The sequence below is a fragment of the Mobula hypostoma genome, chromosome 1 (genome assembly GCF_963921235.1).
Source record: "Mobula hypostoma chromosome 1, sMobHyp1.1, whole genome shotgun sequence".
NCBI classification, from domain to species: Eukaryota; Metazoa; Chordata; class Chondrichthyes; order Myliobatiformes; family Myliobatidae; genus Mobula; species Mobula hypostoma.
The window spans coordinates 70,290,938-70,311,534 of record NC_086097.1 but is presented as its reverse complement, the minus strand read 5'-3'; the positions used below and the strand labels follow the sequence as shown (position 1 = coordinate 70,311,534).

At 39.1% G+C, this 20,597-nt stretch overlaps 1 protein-coding gene across 4 annotated transcripts in view; it reads left to right on the top strand.

The window, feature by feature from the left end:
• The window catches only part of g2e3 (G2/M-phase specific E3 ubiquitin protein ligase), a 99,572-nt gene that overhangs the window by 54,129 nt on the left and 24,846 nt on the right, over positions 1-20,597 (top strand). For all 4 annotated transcript variants that reach the window (XM_063050505.1, XM_063050496.1, XM_063050514.1 and 1 more), the window contains 3 exons: positions 699-815; positions 13,958-14,082; positions 20,334-20,466. In XM_063050505.1, the coding sequence (XP_062906575.1) occupies positions 699-815; positions 13,958-14,082; positions 20,334-20,466 (375 nt within the window). The remainder of the gene's footprint in view (positions 1-698; positions 816-13,957; positions 14,083-20,333; positions 20,467-20,597) is intronic.

Genomic DNA, 20,597 nt, shown 5'->3' with positions numbered 1-20,597 from the left:
TGTTCAGGACATTTACAGCAGCAGCTGCGTAAAAAGGGCCCAGAGAATCATCAGGGTCTCCAGCCACCCCCAACCACAAAGTGTACAGCTGCTACTGTCTGCCAAACAGTACTGCAGCATTAAGGCCAGGACCACCAGGCTCTGGGACAGCTTCTTTCACCAGGCCATCAGATAGATCAATACACATTGATCTGATTGCATATTTGACTGTACATATATGTATACAATCTTAGTGTTTGGGCAATATCCTCCCACATTTCCCCAATTTATTACTTGTACATTGTGATGAAGACGCAGCATAAAAATTTTTTACTCCCTTGGATGAAAGAAATAAATAAATACAACACAAGAAAATTTAAGAGGAATAGGCGTGATTGCACAGCACTGACTTTAATTTATAGTGATCCTTCCTCTTTTAGTTCCCATTATTTTAATTATGTTGCATCATTTCCCTCACTTTACAATAATAATTTGACTCGGCCCTTTATTCCACTGGGAGAATTTAGGTTTTTTTTTTGATTTTCCAATTTGAATGCCTGGAGATGAAAACAGTATTGCAGTTTTGAATCCAGAAAGTGTTGATTTTAGATATTTTATGAACTTGTATTGCTCATTGCAGAAAGCCTGTCCTCATTTCCACTCTTTATGCAGCAATACTTCTTCCTCTATTACCAACTGTTTCATTTCATTCTATGCAGGGATGCTTCCTGGGAACTTGAAGAAAATGCATTTGCGGAATTGCTGCACCGTTATCACCGATGTGACGCAAGAAGATGCCTCTGTAAAGATGGACGAGAATATACAGAACCTGAAGGGTAATATCCTGTTTATTTTGCATTTTAAAATATCTGATGAAATTAACCAGATGAAATTAATTTTAAAAAGTCACAACACTGAATTCCTTAAAACAAAATAAAATAGGGTTTTGAGTAAAACTGTTATTTTCTGATGAGGTCTCTAATTAAATCTCAGTGTATACACACTACATATGGAAGCTTGCTGTAAGTATGAAGTTGAAGTGATCTGTTTTTTTAAATCCGTGCCTAACTGTTCCTTCTCAAATGGTTAATGCCTCTGGATTATGAAATATTTACTTGGAATGTCTATCAAAAATCCAGGAATTCTACTCTGAGCTGCAGACTTTTACCCAGGTAACTGCAGAAGTTTAGGACTACTAAGTGGAAGACTAGTGTCTTGAATACCCACATAATTGATTATAATCCTTGGGCAGTTGCGTTCCAACATTGGACTCCTGGAGTCCATTGGCGGTTGGTGATAATATCCACAGATTCCATAGCACTTAGACCAGAAAACCTGCCTGCTAGTGTTGCACTAGGTGTGTCTTGTTCATCTTAATGGGGGGGGGGGGGTGGAACATATGGAGAGAAAACCAGTTACAAGATCATTTATATCATGTACTTAATTTACTTACATTTAATTATTTTTTAATGTCCTTGTTATTTAATTTTTTTTAAATTTATTTCTAAATGTAAATGAATATTAGAGGCATAAATATTTATTCAACTTAACAGATTTAACAGGTCAGCCTGGCAGTGGGATGAAACAGGATGGCAAAGTAATAGGGTGGGGCTTGCTTCAAGTAAGTTTGGGTTTTGAGGGTAGACAACTGAATGGATATTCAACTTGTGGGTCAGTAAAATATCAGGCATTTACTCTGGGAGGTTATCATTTGAGAAGTAAAGTGTGCTTTTGATACTCTATCATACTTGAGAGTTGAAATCTATTGATTTGTTCAAATCTTACAGTCATACAGTGACATAGCCAATTAACCAATCACGACTAGAATATAAAAGCAAGGATGTAATGTTGAAACTTTATGAAGCACTGGTGAGGCCTCATTTGGAGTATTGTGAGCAGTTTTGGGCCCCTTATCTCATAAAGGTTGTACTGAAACTGGAGAGGGTTCAAAGGAGGTTCACGAAAACGACCCCAGGATTGAATGGCTGGTCATATGAAGAGCACTAGATGGCTCTGGGCCTATATTCACTAGAATTCAGAAGAATAAGGTGAGACCTCATTGAAACTTATCGAATGGTGAAAGGCTTTGAGAGAGTGGATGTGGAGAGGATATTTCCTATGGTTGGAGAGTCTAAGACCAGAGGGGACAGTCTCAGAATAGAGGGGCTTCCTTTTAGAATGGAGTTGAGGAATCTTTTTAGCCAGAGAGTGGTGAATCTGTTGAATTCTTTGCCACAGGCAGCTGTGGAGGCCAAGTCTTTATGTATATTTAAAGCAGAGGTTGATAAATTCTTGATTGGGCATGAAGAGATATTTGGTGAAGGCAGGAGATTGGGGCTGAGAGGAAAATTGGATCAGCCATGATGAAACAGTGGAGCAGACTCGATGGGCCAAATGACCCAATTCTGCTCCTATATCTTATGGTCATCCTTTTAATCTTTTGCCAAAGTTTTTATTCTTTGTCCCCTCATCTATGATTGAATCTGCTAATGGGAACAGTTTGCCTCAGTCTGCCATTTTTAAACCGATCAGTCATGATGTTGTACTTCATTTTTGCTCATTACTCAACCTTGTTTCTTCTCTAATCTTAGAGGTACAATGCATCATCCCTTGAACAGTTCTGGTATCTTTCATGCCCACTTTAAAGACTTCCGTGTTCAGTCCAGAAATTAATTTCTTATATTTTTTGCACAGATTGAATAAAATATCTTTGCTTTTGTTCTCGCTGGCTCTTCATGATTAATATAGCACAAAAAATCATTTTCTTAATATGCTTATCACGTGCAGCGATATGTTCGGGTACATGTATACGTCTCTGTCTCTGAACATCCAGACCATAGCACCTTGCAATTCTCTCTCTCAGATTAATTCATTTTGGCTGGATGTTCACCAGCTTGTCTGTTTTCTTCCTGTATATTCTAATCTCATTCGTTGCTATGCTTATAAGATTTCTGTCATCTGTAAATGTGTCAATGCTGTTGTGCACCAATACATAAGTAGCTTTTGATTCATCCCACTTTCCCTTTGTTGCAATGCACCTATCTGTTATTCCAGTCAAAACTGGGATCACCCAGTTTCACCAACACAGTTCTTCATTTCTGTAAATTCCTGAACATCTGTTCCTCTGCTCTCCTATGAAGGAGCCCCAATGTATAGGTTCCATTCTGGCTTCCAAGTAATTGTGAATTCTATACAGATCTCTCAAGAAAATCTCATCTCTAGCACTGTGTTCCGCAGTTAGCATTGGCACCCGCTATTTTCTTTTTTCCTTTCTCCTGTGGTTTCTGAACATGCATGACAATAAGTGCTTAATCTTGACATGTTTTTGTAAATCACTTCATCTTAATTCTTATTCACCATGATTCACAAAAGTGGGTTTAAAAAGCATGTATGCATGTTTGTCTTCTCCCAAAGTATCCATTTCTTTTCCCATTTATCTTCATGGTAGCGTATCATTTAGCGTGATACTGTTATAGCACGGGGCATTCTGTAGTTCATAGTTCAATTCTGGCACCATTCTGTAAGGAGCCTCTATATGTCCTCCTCGTGGAATGCATGGGTTTCCTCCACAGTTCAAAGATGTACTGAGTAGGTTAATTGGTCATAGTAAATTGTCCCATGATTAGACTAGAGTTAATTGGGGTTCTGGGGTTGCTGGGGCTGCATGGCTTGAAGGACCAGAAGACCCTACTCTGTGTTGTATTGCTAAATAAATGATCTCTCCCATTCCTTTGTGCACCTTATTCCACTTTTTTTTTACAGCATATGCTGGTTTTTATCGTCCATTATTTTATTTGCTCCCAACCATATGAGTGAACTTCTCTCTAGAACACCAGATCTAGTCCTATTACACAGCAGTTACTCTGCATGAACAAGTATCTCTTTCCCCAGAATTGGTCCCAGTGCTGCAAAAACCTGAGGTTTTTCATTTATATATTTTAAGCCTGTGTTATTTTTGCCTGATCTTCCCATTTCAGTGTAATGACAGTTTAGTTAAACATAAGTGAGTTGGAAGGAATACAGTGAAACCTAGAAATTCAGTACTCAGAGGCAGTTCCATTGTTTGGGAGACCAAAAGGCATTTTTAGAACCATCAATATGAGTGAAAAGGATGCCACTGAGATGTTGCATTTTGCCAGTGAGATGAAGGAGAAGAAGTATAATCAAAAAAAATGATGAAGTTGACAGCAGTGAAGAAGTCTTCAGCTCAACAAGTCAAGGCCAGCTCTGTGCAAGAACAGCGCAGTTAGTTACACTGTCCTGTTCTAACCTTGTGGTCTGTAATTTTTTTTCGACTAATCCATTTTCCTTTGGAGCACCACAAATCTCAGCCATATTATCAATACCTATCAGTCATCAGTATGACTTGCAGTAGAAAGGGAATAAATTAAAAAAAATACAATATCAATTCTGGATTATTATGAGTGCCACACACTAACTTAAAGGCATCACTTCTGGTAGTCCACCCTGGAGTCACAGAACACCACAGCACAGCCCTGTGGCCCATCTAGTCAGTGCTGATCTATTAATTTCCATAGTCCCATTGACCTGGACCTAGACCATAACCCTCCATACCCCTCCCATCCATGTACTTATCCAAATTTCTCTTAAATGTTGAAATCGAACCCACATCCGCCACTTCTGCTGACACCCTCTGAGTGAAGTTTTTCCTCATGTTCCCATTAAACATTTCACCTTTAATCCTTAACCCATGACCTCTAGTTCTATGCAAACACGAGGAAATCTGCAGATGCTGGAATTTCAAGCAACGCACATAAAAATTGCTGGTGAACGCAGCAGGCCCGAAACGTTGACTGTACCTCTTCTATAAATGTTGCCTGGCCTGCTGCGTTCACCAGCAATTTTTATATGTGTTACCTCTAGTTCTAGTCTCCTCCAACTTCAGTGGAAAAAGCCTGCTTGCATTCACCCTATCAATACCCCTCATAATTTAGTATACCTCTATCAATTCTCCCCTCATTCTCCTAGGCTGTAGAGAATAAAGTCATATCCTATTCAACATTTCTCTATAGCTCAGGTCATCAACTCCTGGCAACATCCATGTAAAATTTCTCTGCATTCCTTTAGTCTTCTTGGTAATTTTCCTGGAGGTAGGTAACCAAAACTGCACGTAATACTCTAAATTAGGCCTCACTGACATCTACAACTTAAATATTAACATCTGTACTTTGATTTATGAAGGCTAAAAGCTTTTTTTTAATGACCCTGTCTACCTGTGACACTATTTTCAAGGAATTATGGATCTGTATTCTCAGATCCCTCCATTCCGCTGCATTACATGGTGCCCTTCTGCTCACTGTGTAAATTCTACCCTGGTTTGTCTTCCCAAACACCTCAGACTTGAGGACATTTAATTCCATCTGCTGTTCTTTAGCCCATTTTTCCAGCTGGTCCAGATCCCATTGTAAGTTTTGATAACCTTCCTCACATCCAGTATGCCCCCAATCTTGATGTCAGTTGTAAGGACTCCTGAAGACCTATTGGAGATGATGTCTCTTGCTTGTGTGAGGCATGCACCCTGACAGTTCCAGCTCTTCCTCCCCTGTGGCCATTGCTGTCCAGGATGCACTTTTTTTCCATTTGGAATGGCACCCCTTGGAAACTGTGGTCAGGCTTTGAAATCCTGAACTTGATCCTGTCAGTTGGAAGTGTTTCCTCCATACATTATATGTCCCAATGGTCTTGTCTGGTACAGGAATTGCAGGTAATAGATCTCAACTACCAATACATAATGTCTTTTATTTTGTTTAGATACCAAATAGGGCTTCACCCCTTCCTTCACCATATTCCTCCTCCTCTTGGTGAAATCTGCTCTTTGATTTACCGGAATCCAGTTAGATGTACGCTACTAGGATCTCAAGTTCTGAATTAACATGATAATTGTAGGTAACTGTTTCTAGCTGACCAACTATTTCACTAAGATTGCCAGGCTGCTTGTTTGCTAATAACACTGCAAGTGAAGGTTTAAAAAAAATGTAATCTCAAAATTTAATTAAATTTCTGAATGAAATCTCCCACTTTCAGTTTTTCTTGCCACTAAATTGCTGTTCTTTACAGTCAAAGTGCTGTTCTTTACAGTCAAAGCAGCAAATAGCCTGGCATCACTGATATCTAAATTGTACAGCAAATTAGTTTTTTAAATTAACTTTAATGCATTCGCAACATAATACATTTTGATAAAATTAATATTTCTACTTTACATCTTTAATGCAAGATGATTTTTTTTAAAATCAATATCAGTGGTGCCTTAAACTTTAGTTGTACCACACCTGGTTATCAAATGGAAAATTGTGCTCAGAAGAATGCAGTTTGTGAAGAGTCTTATGAGCTACAGAAAGTAGTTTTGCAGATCATCAGTGTTCTTTTTCCCCCTGCTTCAGAATTCCAGGTGCCTATTGAGAATATTTTACAGACACATTTTATGCAGTCTCCAGCACAGGTGATACAGTTGGAAAGTTGTTATGCTTAAATGCAGTTTGAACAAAGCAGGTCCTTTTTAAAAATAATTTAATTGGAATATTAATCCATATATTTTCATGCTTCTTTTCCAAAATGGTATCTCCTTTTTCAATACCATGGGGTGTACAATGGTTGTAATTAACCCAGGTTTGTGTGTTGCCCCATCTCCTTTTTCAGAAGATGTAGATTATCATCTTCAAATACCACAGCTCACAATTGCTGAAACCATTACATACAAGATTACTGGAGATGAGGAATTCACTGAGGATTTGTGGGTTGAAACCATCCAATATCCATGTTGTGGGAGGTGTGCGTGGTTGTTAAAGTCAAATCTGAATAAAACTCGGGAGACTAGCTTCTTATCGTCACCACAGTTTACTGCGCATTCTCCTGCAGGAGTTTGAGACCCAGTTGTCAAAGGGAAGGCATGTCAGTGCTGCCAACCATCTGACAAGTGGACTCCTTTAGTCAGGTGACAGCGGTATATTTATATATAGTAAGTCCCATACATTACTGTTGCAAGCTGTTAGAACTGGTACGCCCACCAAGTCTGTTGGTGCAAAACTTAATTACTTAGAGAAGAGAGTCCGCTAAATCAAGGTTTGATTACAGATAGATGTACTGTCCAGTCCTTATCAGTTATTCTCTTTGCAAGGTCCTGACTTAATTACAGACGGATGTTCATTCCAGTCCTTATCATTGAGTCCTCCCTTCCCCTAGACAAGCAAGGGCACAATATCATTTATCAATTTTCAATGTCTCTCTGCTAATTAAGAAAAAACTCGTATAAGTTGTTTTTTTTCTAACTGCTGAGGACAGTTTACTTCAGTTCAAAATTTCCTATTCAGTCCCAATTATTCTTTTAGCCAGAGGTTACTTAGGTTCAAAATGATTTTTTTATATATCCTCAATTCCTCATGGTCACAATATAATTGCAAGAAAGAATTAAAGTGGATTCCAGTTAATTGGACCATTGGTTAATCAGGGCAGCCACTTATTTGGAATGACTCTTAAAGGAAAAATTAATCAAGAAAATGCTCCGGATTCCCTTCGTTTATTTGGGACAATATGCTGCTAAATTGGTACATGATATTGCTGCTGAACAGTTACTAACTAGTGTCAGTCACATACACTTGTGTGGTCGTTGGACATTACACCGTGCCTAGAGCGAACAATTTTTAAATAGCATCAGTTGTGTGGGTTTGTGTTCAAAAAGCTTTGATTTTTGTAACTGATTGTGAGAGAGAAATAAGCAGTTAGACAATTCAGAACCATTTTGCTCACTGTGCTTTCAAACATTCCGGCTTGGAGCTGCCAGAAACAGCCAGGAGTGAAAATGAACGATTTCACTACTTCAGATTAAGATCTAAAAAGAATTTGGAGACATCAACAATTATCTTGAATATTACAATTAAAATGAAGATTTGGATGATGCAATTGTCAAAGCGGTGTCCATTATCTGCACTAGGTGTCAGCACTGATTTTGTTCATTTACAGTCAATCAAAAAAACATTGCAGCGTACACTGGATAACTTGCTATCTATTAGGAACCAATACAGTTTTATAGTACTGTACTCTAGTAGTATTGGTCTTTATTTCATTTAAATATATAATTTTGAAGGCTGTATCAATGGTGGTGATGAATTAGCATACAGTAGGGAGATTGAAAATTTGGCTGAATGGTGTAATAACAATCTCTCACACAATGTCACTAAGACCACAAGACAAAGGAGCAGAAGTCGGCCATTCGGCCCATCGAGTCTGCTCTGCCATTTTATCATGAGCTGATCCATTCTCCCATTTAGTCCCACTCCCCCACCTTCTCACCATAACCTTTGATGCCCTGGCTACTCAGATACCTATCAATCTCTGCCTTAAATACACCCAATGACTTGGCCTCTACTGCTGCCCGTGACAACAAATTCCATAGATTCACCACCCTCTGACTAAAAAAATTTCTTCGCATTTCTGTTCTGAATGGGCGCCCTTCAATCCTTAAGTCATGCCCTCTCATACTAGACTCCCCCATCATGGGAAACAACTTTGCCACATCCACTCTGTCCATTCCTTTCAACATTCGAACTGTTTCTATGAGGTCTCCCCTCATTCTTCGAAACTGCAAGGAATACAGTCCAAGAGCAGACAAATGTTCCTCATATGTTAACCCTCTCATTCCTGGAATCATTCTAGTAAATCTTCTCTGTACCCTCTCCAACGTCAGCACATCCCTTCTTATATAAGGAGACCAAAACTGCCCACAGTACTCCAAGTGAGGTCTCACCAGTGCCTTATAGAGCCTCAGCATCACATCCCTGCTCCTATACTCTATTCCTCTAGAAATGAATGCCAACATTGCATTCGCCTTCTTCACTACTGACTCAATCTGGGGGTTAACTTTAAGGGTATCCTGTACGAGAACTCCCAAGTCTCGTTGCATCTCAGAACTTTGAATTCTTTCCCCATTTAAATAATAGTCTGCCCGTTTATTTTTTCTGCCAAAGTGCATAACCATACACTTTCCAACATTGTACTTCATTTGCCACTTCTCTGCCCATTCTTCCAATCTATCCAAGTCTCTCTGCAGACTCTCCGTTTCCTCGGCACTACCGGCCCCTCCACCTATCTTCGTATCGTCAGCAAACTTAGCCACAGAGCCATCTATTCCATAATCCAAATCGTTGATGTACAATGTAAAAAGAAGTGACCCCAACACAGACCCCTGTGGAACACCACTGGTAACCGACAGCCAACCAGAATAGGATCCCTTTATTCCCACTCTCTGTTTCCTGCCAATCAGCCAACGCTTTATCCACGTATGTAACTTTCCCGTAATTCCATGGGCTCTTGTTAAGTGGCCTCGTGTGGCACCTTGTCAAAGGCCTTCTGAAAATCCAAATATACAACATCCACTGCATCTCCCTTGTCTAGCCTACTGGTAATTTCCTCAAAAAATTGTAATAGGTTGGTCAGGCAGGATTTTCCTTTAAGGAATCCATGCTGAGTTCTGCCTATCTTGTCATGTGCCTCCAGGTACTCTGTAACCTCATCCTTGACAATCGACTCCAACAACTTCCCAACCACCGATGTCAAGCTAACAGGTCTATAATTTCCTTTTTGCTTCCTTGCCCCCTTATTAAATAGCAGAGTGACATTTCCCATCTTCCAGTCCTCCGGAACCATGCCAGAATTTATCGACTTTTGAAAGATCATCGTTAATGCCTCCGCAATCTCCACAGCTACTTCCTTCAGAACGCGCGAGTGCATTCTATCTGGTCCAGGAGATTTATCTACCTTTAGACTATTCAGCTTCCTGAGTACTTTCTGTGCCGTAATTGTGACTGCGCACACTTCTCTTCCCTGCTACCCTTGAGTGTCCGGTATACTGCTGATGTTTTCCTCAGTGAAGACTGATGCAAAATACTCGTTCAGTTCCTCTGCCATCTCCTTATCTCCCATTACAAGTTCTCCAGCATCATTTTCTATCGGTCCTATATCTACTCTCACCTGTCTTTTACTCTTTATATACTTGAAAAAGCTTTATCCTCTTTGATATTATTTGCTAGCTTCCTTTCATAGTTATAATCTTTTCCCTCTAAATGACCTTCTTGGTTTCCTTTTGTAAGGTTTTAAAACCTTCCCAATCCTCTGTCTTCCCACTAATTTTTGCTTCCTTGTATGCCTTCTCCTTTGCTTTAACTTTGGCTTTGACTTCTCTTGTCAACCAGGGTTGCATCGTTTTTCCACTCAAAAATTTCTTCATTTTTGGAATATACCTCTCTTGCACCTTCCTCATTTCTCGCATAATCTCCAGCCACTGCTGCTCTGCTGTCTTTCCCGCCAGTGTCCCTTTCCAGTCAACTTTGGCCAGTTCCTCTCTCACGCCACTGTAATTTCCCTTACTCCACTGAAATACTGACACATCAGATTTCGGCTTCTCTTTTTCAAATTTTACAGTGAACTCAATCATGTTATGATCACTGTCTCCTAAGGGTTCCTTCACCTCAATTTCTCTAATCACCTCCGGTTCATTACATAATACCCAATCCAGTACAGCCGATCCCCTAGTGGGCTCAACAACAAGCTGTTCTAAAAAGCCATCTCGCAGACATTCTACAAATTCTCTCTCTTGAGATCCAGTGCCGACCTGATTTTCCCAATCCACTGGCATGTTAAAATCCCCCACAATTATCCTAACACTGCCCTTCTGACAAGCCTTTTCTATTTCCAGTTGTAATTTGTAGTCCACATCCCTGCAGCTGACCAAGACCAAGGAACTGATTGTAGACATGAGGAGAGGGAAACCAGAGGTCCATGAGCCAGTAATCATTGGAGGATTAGAGGCAGAGAGAGTCAGTAACTTGAAATTCCTGGGTGTCACTATCTCAAAGGACCTGTTCTGGACCCATCATATAAATATAATTGCAAAGAAAGCACAGCAGTACCTCTACTTCCTCAGCAGTCTTTGGAGATTTGGCATGTCATCAAAAACTTTGGCAAACTTCGATAGATGTGTGGTGGAAAGTGTGCTGACTGGCTGTATTGTGGCTTGGTATGGGAACACCACTGCCTTTAAGTGGAAAAAACAACAAAAGGAAGTGGATTCGGCCCAGTACATCATGGGTAAAACCCTCCCAACCATTAAGTACATCTACATGATCTACATGAAACGTTGCAGTAGAAGAACAGCATCCATCGTGAAAGATCTTTGCCACTCAGGCCATGCTCTTTCCTTACTGCTGCCACCAGCAAGAAGGTGCAAGTGCTTCAGGACTCGCAACACCAGGTTTAAGAACCGTTACTACCCCTCGACCATCAAGCTCTTGAACAAAAGAAATTAACTACATTCACTCTACTTCTGGTGTTTCCACAACTGATGGACTCACCTTAAAGACTCGTATCATGCTCATTACTTATTGCCATTTTTTATATTTGCATTTGCACAGTTTGGAGTTGATTGATCTTATGTACATTTTACTGTTCTATAGATTTGCTAAGTATCCCCGCAGAGAAAGAATCTCAGGATTGTATGTGGTGACACGATAATACTCTGATAATAAATTTTATTTTGAGCTTGGAACTTTGTTTCTCAGTTAAACTGAGTAATAAATTATGTATTTAACTGAAATACAGAACAAATTAGTTATCTTTTTTTTGTTACTTTTTAACTATTTCCCTGAAACTTCAGCTAATTAGGGCAGTCGCTCAATTGGGCCAAGATGTACTGTTCCTGATTGTCTCAGTTAACCAGAATCCACTGTATCTCTGATTCCTTCAGAGCCTGCTACCTCAGACTTTGAAGTTCTATCACACCAATAAGGGCATTTTAACCACCAGAAACTTCTTTTCTGTGTGTTGTTTTTCAAATAAATCATTTTGATACCAAACAGAAATATTTTTTATCAGCTAATGTAAGCACACTATATTTACTGAAGTATGTTATCTCTCAACAATCAGAAATGTACTAATAGAGTTTAGCTATGCAAGTAATGTAAATGGATGATCTCATTAGCTTTACCACATAATTGTAAAACCTATAGGTTAGAATTTGCAGTTAGAAACAAGTTGCCACATTTGTTGCTCATCTATAAAGTGCTTTCCCTGCAGAAATTTGCTGAAAGAATCTTGCTGCAGCAGGAGTAGAGATTAGGCCTTCTACAGCTTTGGTGGAGTGAGGCTGATCTACAAAACACAGCTGAAGTACGGAATCCGGCTTATCCAACTATTTGTGACATCAAATAGTTAATAGTTCTCAAACTACTAAAATCTCTAAGTTTTAAATTTTGGAAGGGGTAGAGGTAAATTGGCATTTTTAAATTAATTAATTTAAAAATTATTAATATATTAATCTTTGCAACCATGCCAATCAAGTAAGGAATAAACAGTTTTATACTTTTTGGAATCAATATCATAATTGGATCTAACCTTTCACAGCTTGTTAAAGTTAAGTAATATAGTAGTTGGGGGACCTCCTCAATTTCATGTGCCCTCTGCCCTTCCTTGTGCCCCATTTAAGCAAAATTGGGGGGGGGATGGGGAGAACAACAAAAAGATGTCTTGACAACACCTTAGGGGCATGCATATTTGTGCAGAAATTACAAATGTGCCTGTTATTCGTACTTCAAAAAAATCCATTCTGTTTCAGAGTGGAGTTGCCCATAGCTTTGGAAATCCACTAGGGAAAAGGACAGTGTTGCTTTATTGCGACTTAAATAGAGGACGAGTTTCAGTTCAGTATTTTCAAGTTTGACTAATTTAAAACCTCTGTTATTTCTGGAAAATATAAAAATAATAGAAGTAATGCTATAAAGTACCGTACTTCAGTGCTATCTCTTGTACACGTTGATATTATTAGATTTATTTTGTCTTGAAAGCTTTGGAGGACATAAAACACCTAAACTCAGTTTCAATTTTGGAAACTACTGCTACTCACCTCTGGTTTCGCATATAATCCTGCTCACTTCTACTCAATTCCAGTAGATACTGATCACATGTATTACCATGTCATGCCCGAAGGAGCGGCCTGTATTATTATCTCTGTATAGCTGCCTTGTTGTGTATATCAAGATTCAGATTTGTTTATTGTCATTCTTCAGCACTTGTATGTAAAGAAAAATGAAATGATTGTTACTCTGTATCTAATACAGCATTAAAATACACAATAAGCATAAACAGCATAATAAAAAAGTGCAAATATAAATAGGAAAGCAATGCTACAAAACACATTGCACAAGTAACTTGTGTACATGAAATGATTTTATGTCCATGCCACCTAGTGACACTAGGTGAAGTGTATGTAGTGGTGGTGGGGGTAATGGATGGAGGCATTGATCAGCCAGATGGCTTGGGGGATGTTACTGTTTTTGAGTCTGGTGGTCCTGGCATGGATGCTACAGAGTCTCCTCCCTAATGGAGGTGGGACAAACAGTCCATAAGCTGAGTGGATGTGATCCCTTATAATATTGCTGGCACTTTTCCAGTGCCTTTCAGTATATGTGTCTTTGATGGCAGTTAGGCTCATGCCAGTGATGAGTTGTAGAGTCTTCCTGTCTTCTGCAATGCAATGTGTATTGCAATAAAGCAGTTTTAAAATTGTTTTGTCACTTCTATTTTTTGAGGAGATGCATCATTTTGGCAGAAATACATTTTAATATTCTTATCATATTGATGGATATAGATTATTAGTTTGTCAAATGAATGCTCTGACTCCTAAATTAAAGGCTGGAAAAAAATAATTGGATTCATCCCAATGATTGTCTTTATCATAAAATACCAACCCTGTTATTTTTCAAATTAGGAAATGTTGATCTGTGCAATATATTGTAGATGGTATTAATCTATAGTTAATATGTTCTTGTTTAACTTGCATAATTGTACCAGTTGCAAGTAACCCTAGTCACTGATTTGCATGTTAGAAAATAATTAATTGGCTTTGATTTATCACACAGTTAATGTAATGAAAAATATTTTTGAAAGAAATTAATAACAGTACTTTTTTCAGTAAATGGGACATTGTACTTTGTAAGTACTGTGGCTCCAGTGGAACTCATCAGGCCTGTTCATTGTTGGCAAGCTGTTTGGAAAGTTGGGAGTGTCCCGAGTGCAGAGAGATTGTGTACAAGTCAGGTAATTTACAAATAACATTTCTACTTAAAGCATGAAAATGGCTAAGAAGTTGCTTCCGTCAATTCTAGGTCATCACTTGTTTTGATCTTTCACATTACTGAATAAATGGTCTTGAAACTTGTATGGAACTTTATTCAAAGAACTTCTTAAAATTCAGTCAGATATATTCGCACTATAGTTATCCTCCACTATCATGCGTAGAATTGCAAGATGTGTCTGGTCATGTGACTCAGTAAATTCTTGTCACTTCTCCATAAGCTACCACTCACCATACTTCGTTTTATCCTAATTGGACTCTAGAAGTGCTTTATTAATCATAAAATACACTGGACCATTGTGGGTTCATTATAGCTACCATGTTAAAGTATTGAGTAATGCAGGAAGAACTCAGCATTTCAGACAGCATCTAGATTCATTAGTGACCATCTTTGGGATCTCATTTTGGATTAAATGACAAATATTACCTCTTTGCCAATCACTTCTCACCTGTGCTGTTTTAAGCAAACATTCCATGTGGATCCAAGCTTCCAAGGAGCACCACAAGAGAAAGCACCACATAAGCAAATAAAAACAGTTAGTATGGAGAACTAGGCATCAAATTAAAAAGGAAAATTGAAAACACCTTTGGATAATTTTCTAAGCCACATGTATGTTGACACAGAGGGCAAATAAGATTGGTGAAATGAATGCAGGCCTTAAGTACTGATGGAAGTGAATTCCTGTTCATCAGTGCTGGCCCCAGTGGTCAAGAAAGTGGGAATGGCACATTACAACAGTCTGTACTTGAGTCATGTTGGAATCAGTGAAGAAAGAGAAGTAGGGAGGATTTTAAACTAAATAGTTAGGAGCAAGGGATCAAAGAAGATATGGTAAATCAGTAGAGAAGCTAACAATGATGGAACAGATAGATTGAGGGGATGGAATAGAGAATATAACTATAAGAATAAATCAGTGGGTAAAGCTAGAGTTTGCAAAACTGTATGTGGACACAAAATTCAGAACAAAAGAACAGAAAATACAATTAGAAATATGATCTGATGACCATTACAGAGACATGATTGCAGGATGACAGACTAATGGCTGAATATATAAATATTGAAAAATTGTGATTTAAATCTAATCTGGCTAAATACTCATCAGTCATCAGCAGAGATGTTCACCAAAGCTCCTTGATGAACATGGTCGATGGTAAACAATTAAGTGATTGGAACAGTCCTCAAAGAATTGTGGTTGTTAAAGGTCAATCATTCCAGTTCCAGGAATTTCGCAGCAGGAATTCCTGAGGGCAGTGTCCTAGCTCCATCCATCTTCATTTGCTTCAAAAATGGCTTTGTATGATATGATTGAAAACAAGGATGTATGTATACAGGGACAGAAAGATACTTGTACACAACTCAATTCAAGTTTATGTGCTGGTATAGTAAGCAATTAGGAAGGTGAACAAGAGTGAACAAGATGTTCACCTATATTGTAAACAAATTTCAGTATAAGAATAAACACACTTTGCTGCAATTATATGGAGCCCTTGTGAGACACCACCTAAAAAATTTGGTAAATGTCTTGTCTCCTGATCTAAAGAAAGCTATGTTTCTATCACAGGAGACTCAATGTAGGTCACCAAATTGATACCTTTAAGGAGGGAGTGAGCCAATTTGGTGCAAGAAGAATTAGTTAATTTCAATGAAACATAAAATTCTTAAGTTTTATAGGGCGACCTTCAATCATGGTCTATTAGGCATTTGGCAAAGGCCAATAAAAAGTTGTGAAGTGACCATTGTGGGCACAGCCATTCTGTGAGTGATCAGGCTTTGGTTAAAGAAGTGACACAAGAAGGGGTGAAGGCTTGAAGTGAGTTTCTAGTGAGTTTTTTTTTCTATTAGTATGTATCTAGTGCAGGGAGAATGGGTCCAGGTTTAGTGGTATATTTGTCATGTGAAATGTGGGAAATCTGGGAGACCTCCAGTCTCCCTGATAATTACATCTGCACAAAGTCTATTGAACTACAGCTCTTTAGAGACTATGCTAAGAAACTGGACCTGCAGTTGGATGACCTTTGGATCACATGGGAGCTGCAGGGAGGTACTCACCCTTAAGCAGCAGGAGACAGGTAGCTAGGTGACTGTCAGGAGAAGGAAAGGGAATAAGCAGCCACTGCAAAGTAGCCCTGTGGTCATTCCCTCAATATTAAGTATAGTGCTTTGGATAGTGTTGGGGGGTTGTGGGGTGTTACCTACTGGGGAAGCCGCAGCGACCTTGTCAATGGCACTGAGTCTGGCTCAGTGGGTGAGAGGAAGGGAGTGCAGCGGTAATAGGGTATTCAGTAGTTAAAGGAGAGTACAGGAGATTCTGTGGATGTGAAAAAGACACTCAGGTATATGTTGCCTTCCAGGTCCCAGAGTCAAATCGGGTCCACAGCATTCTATTGGATGAGGGTGAACAGCCTGAAGTTGTGGTACATATTGGTACCAATGACATGGGTAGCAAAAGGGTTTGAGGTCCTGAAGGAGAATATAGGGAGTAGAAAGCTGAAAAGCATAGTCTCCAGGATAGTAATCTCTGGATTGCTGCCTGTGCCACGCGGCAGTGAGAGTAAGAATAGGTTGATTTGGCAGATAAATGCATGGCTTAAGAATTGGTGTGGTGGGCAGGATTGCTGATTTCTAAATCGTTGGAATGTCTTCTGGGGAAGATATGACCTGTACAAAAGGGATAGATTACACCAGAACTCAAGGAGGGCTAATATCATTGCAAGTAGGTTTGCCAGAGGATTTGAACTAATTTGGTAGGGGGATGAGAACTGGAGTGATGGGGCTGAGGATGGAGTAGTTGATATACAAGTAAGATGCAATGTATTGTTAGACTGAGGAAGGACATGCAGATGATAGGACAAAATTGCAGTCAGTGCATGAGTTGAATTGTTACAAGAGGGCAAAATTGAAAAGGGTGATGAAGACAGGACTGAAGGAGTTGCATTTGAATGCTTGCAGTATACAGAATAAGATAGGTGATCTTGTAGTGCAGTTACAGATTGGCGTGTATGATGTTGTGGGCATCCCTAAGTCGGGGTTCTATGAAGATCGTAGTTGGGAGCTTAACATCCAAGGATACATATTGTATCAAAAGGGCGGGCAGGTAGGCAGAGGGGGTTGGATTGGCTCCGTTGGCAAAAAATTTATTTGAATCCTTAAAAGAGCTGACGTAGAATTGGAAGACACATAATCCTCGTGGGTAAAGTTAGGAAAATGCAAGGGTAAAAAGACCCTGATGGGATTTATATACAGGCCTCAGAACAGTAGCTAGGATGTGGGGTACAAATTACAATGGGAGAAAAAGCATGTAAAGGGGGCAATAATAGTCATGGAGAATTTAATTATTCAGGTATATTGGGGAAAAATAAGGTTGGTGCTGGACCCAAGAGAGGAAATTTGTAGAATGCCTGTGAGATGGCTTTGTAGAGATGCTTGTGGTTGAGCCCACTAGGAAAAAAGGCAATTCTGGATTGGGTGTTTTATGAACCGGATTTATTGAGCGAGTGTAAGGTAAAGGAGCCCTTCGGAGGCAGTGATGATAATATGATAACATACACCCTGCAGCTGGAGAGGAGAAGCTAAAGTTAAATTAGTATTACTATGGAGTAAAGAGAATTACAGAGGCATGAGAGGGGAGCTGGCCAAAGTACATTGGAAGGGGACATGAGCATAGGTGACAGCAGAACAGCAATGGCTGGGGTTTCTGGGAGCAATTCGGAAAGCACAGGATAGATAAATTCCAAAGAAGTATTTTAAAGGATTGATGAAATAAAGGGTGGCTGACTAGGGAAGTCATATCAGCATAAAACCAAAAGAGAGGGCTTTAATATAGCAAAACTGAGTGGGATGTTAAAGGATTGGGAAATCAACAGAAGGCAAGTAAAAAGCCATAGAGAGAAGAGATGAAATATGATGGTCAGTTAGCCAATAATATAAGAGGATGCAGAAGTTTTTTTTTCAGATATATGAAAAGTAAAACAGAAGCAAGAATAGATGGCAGACTGCTTGAAAATAATGCTGGAGGGGTAGTAATTGGGGGACGAAGAAATGGCAGATGAACTGAATAAGTATTTTGCATCAGTCTTCACTATGGAAGTCACCAGCAGTATATCTGAAGTTTAAGAGTGTCAGGGCAGAAGTGAGTGTAGTTGCTACTACTAAGGAGAAGGTGTTCGGGAAGTTGAAAGGTCTGAATATAGATAAGTAACCTGGCCTAGATGGACTACACCCCAGGGTTCTGAAAGAGATAGCTGAAGAGATTGTGGAGGTAAAAATGTTTAGATCTTTCAAGAATCACTAGAATCTGGAATGGTTCTGGAAGACTGGAAAATTGCAAATGTCACTCCACCCTTTAAGAATAGAGGGAAGCAGAGGAAAGTAAATTACAGGCCATTTAGCCTTATTTCAGTGGTTGGGAAGATGTTGGGAATCCATTATTAAGGATGAGGTTTTAGGGTACTTAGAGGCACGTGGTAATATAGGGCAAAATCAGCTTAGTTTTCTTAATGGGAAATATTGCCAGACAAATCTGTTGGAATTCTTTGAGGAAAATTACAGACAGGATAGACAAAAGAGAGCCAGTGGATGTTGATTATGTGGATTTTCAGAAGGCATTTGACAAGGTGCTGCACATGAGGCAGCTAAACAAGAGCCCATGGTACTATAGGAAAGATACCAACATGCATAAAAGATTGGCTGACTGGCAGGAAAGGAAGATTGGGAATGAAGGTGGACTTTTTTGATTGGCTGCTGTGGTGTTCTGTAAGGGTTGGAGTTGAGATCACTTATCTTAACAACATATTTTATTGATTTGAAATACAGAATTGATGGCTTTGTGGCCAAGTTTGAAGATCAAATCACCTTACGAAGATAGGTGGACGGGCAGTGAAGGAGCAGGAGTCTGCAGGACAGATTATGAGAATGAGCAAGGAAGAGATGGATGGAATATAGTGTAAGGGAGTGTATGCTCAAGCACATTAGTAGAGGGCATAAAGGTAGACTTATTTTCTAAATGGGGAGAAAAAAGGTGCAAAGGGACTTTGGGAGTTCTCCTGCAGGATTCCTAAAGGTTAACTTCCAGGTTGAGTTGGTGGTAAGGAAGGCAAATGCAATGTTAGCATTTATTTTGAGAGGACTAGAATATAAAATCAAGGACATAATGCTGAATCTTTATAAAACATTGGTTAATCACACTTGAAGTATTGTGAACAGATTTGAGCCCTGTATCTAAGAAAAATTGTGATGACATTATAGAGGGTCCTGAGGAGGTTCATGAGAATGATTCCAGGAATAAAAGGGTTAACTTGAGAAATGTTTGGCTCTGGCCCTATACTTGTGGAGCTTAGAAGAATGAAGGGGGATCCTGTTGAATCCTATTGAAAGGTCACAAAAGAGTGGATGTGAAGAGGAAGTTTCCTATAGCGGGGCAGTCTAGGACCAGAGAGCTCAGCCTCAGAATGGAGGGATGTCCCATTAAAACAGATGAGAAGGAATTTCTTTAGCCAGAGAGGTGAATCTGTGGAATTCATTGCCATGGATAGCTTTGGAGGCCAGGTCATTGGGTAGATTCAAAGCAGAGGTTCTTGATTAGTAGGTGCGTCAAAGGTTATGGGGAGAAGGCAGAATAATGGTGTTGAGAGTGTTACTAAATCAACATTGTGAAATGCTGGAGTAGAATCGATGGGTTGAATAACTTAATTCTGCTCATATTTCTTATGGTCTTGTAGATAATCTTTATCTGGCTGGATTGTTGTGAACAAAAGTCAGTATTGGGATTGAGATGAGAAGAAAACCCATCACTAGAGAACAGTGAATCTTTAAAATTTTGTACCTGAGTGGGTACATTATATTCAAAATAAGGTCAATGTGTTTTTAGCTAATAAAGGAATCACAGGAAAAGCTGTTAGTTGAGGAAAGTGGCAGTCCATTTACACTGTAACCATGATTTTACTGAGTGGCAAAACAGGCACAAAGGATTAAACAACCTATTCCTTTTGTTTCTAATGTTATCTGCACCTTATTCACTTTAGCCATCCAACTTACTTGAAGTTTGTTATAAAAATACTTCTGTTTCTATTGTGCTTGGTCTTTACTATTGTTGTATATGAATAGTAGATTATTAAAATTGAACAATCTGGTAGATTGTAAAGATTCAGTTTTTATTAGATTTTGTAAAAGTGCTAGATTGAACGTTTTCAAATTGTCTTATGATTTGTCCCATAGAAAAATTAAGGAAACAAAGCCAAAGTTCGGGGATAAATTCAAGGAAGAGGAAATATAAAGAAAACCAGGATTCACTCCGTTCACCCAAGTGTCCAAGGTTATCAGGTGGAACTCTGAAAGAATGCAAAAATAGGTTAGTACTGGGCAAAGATTCTTTTTCTGTCTTGGAATTATGAAACAAAATGACAGAACTTGATTAACTGAGGAAGATATCCTAATCCTATCGATATCCTAAATTCTACTTTCTGTAGATCACAAATATTT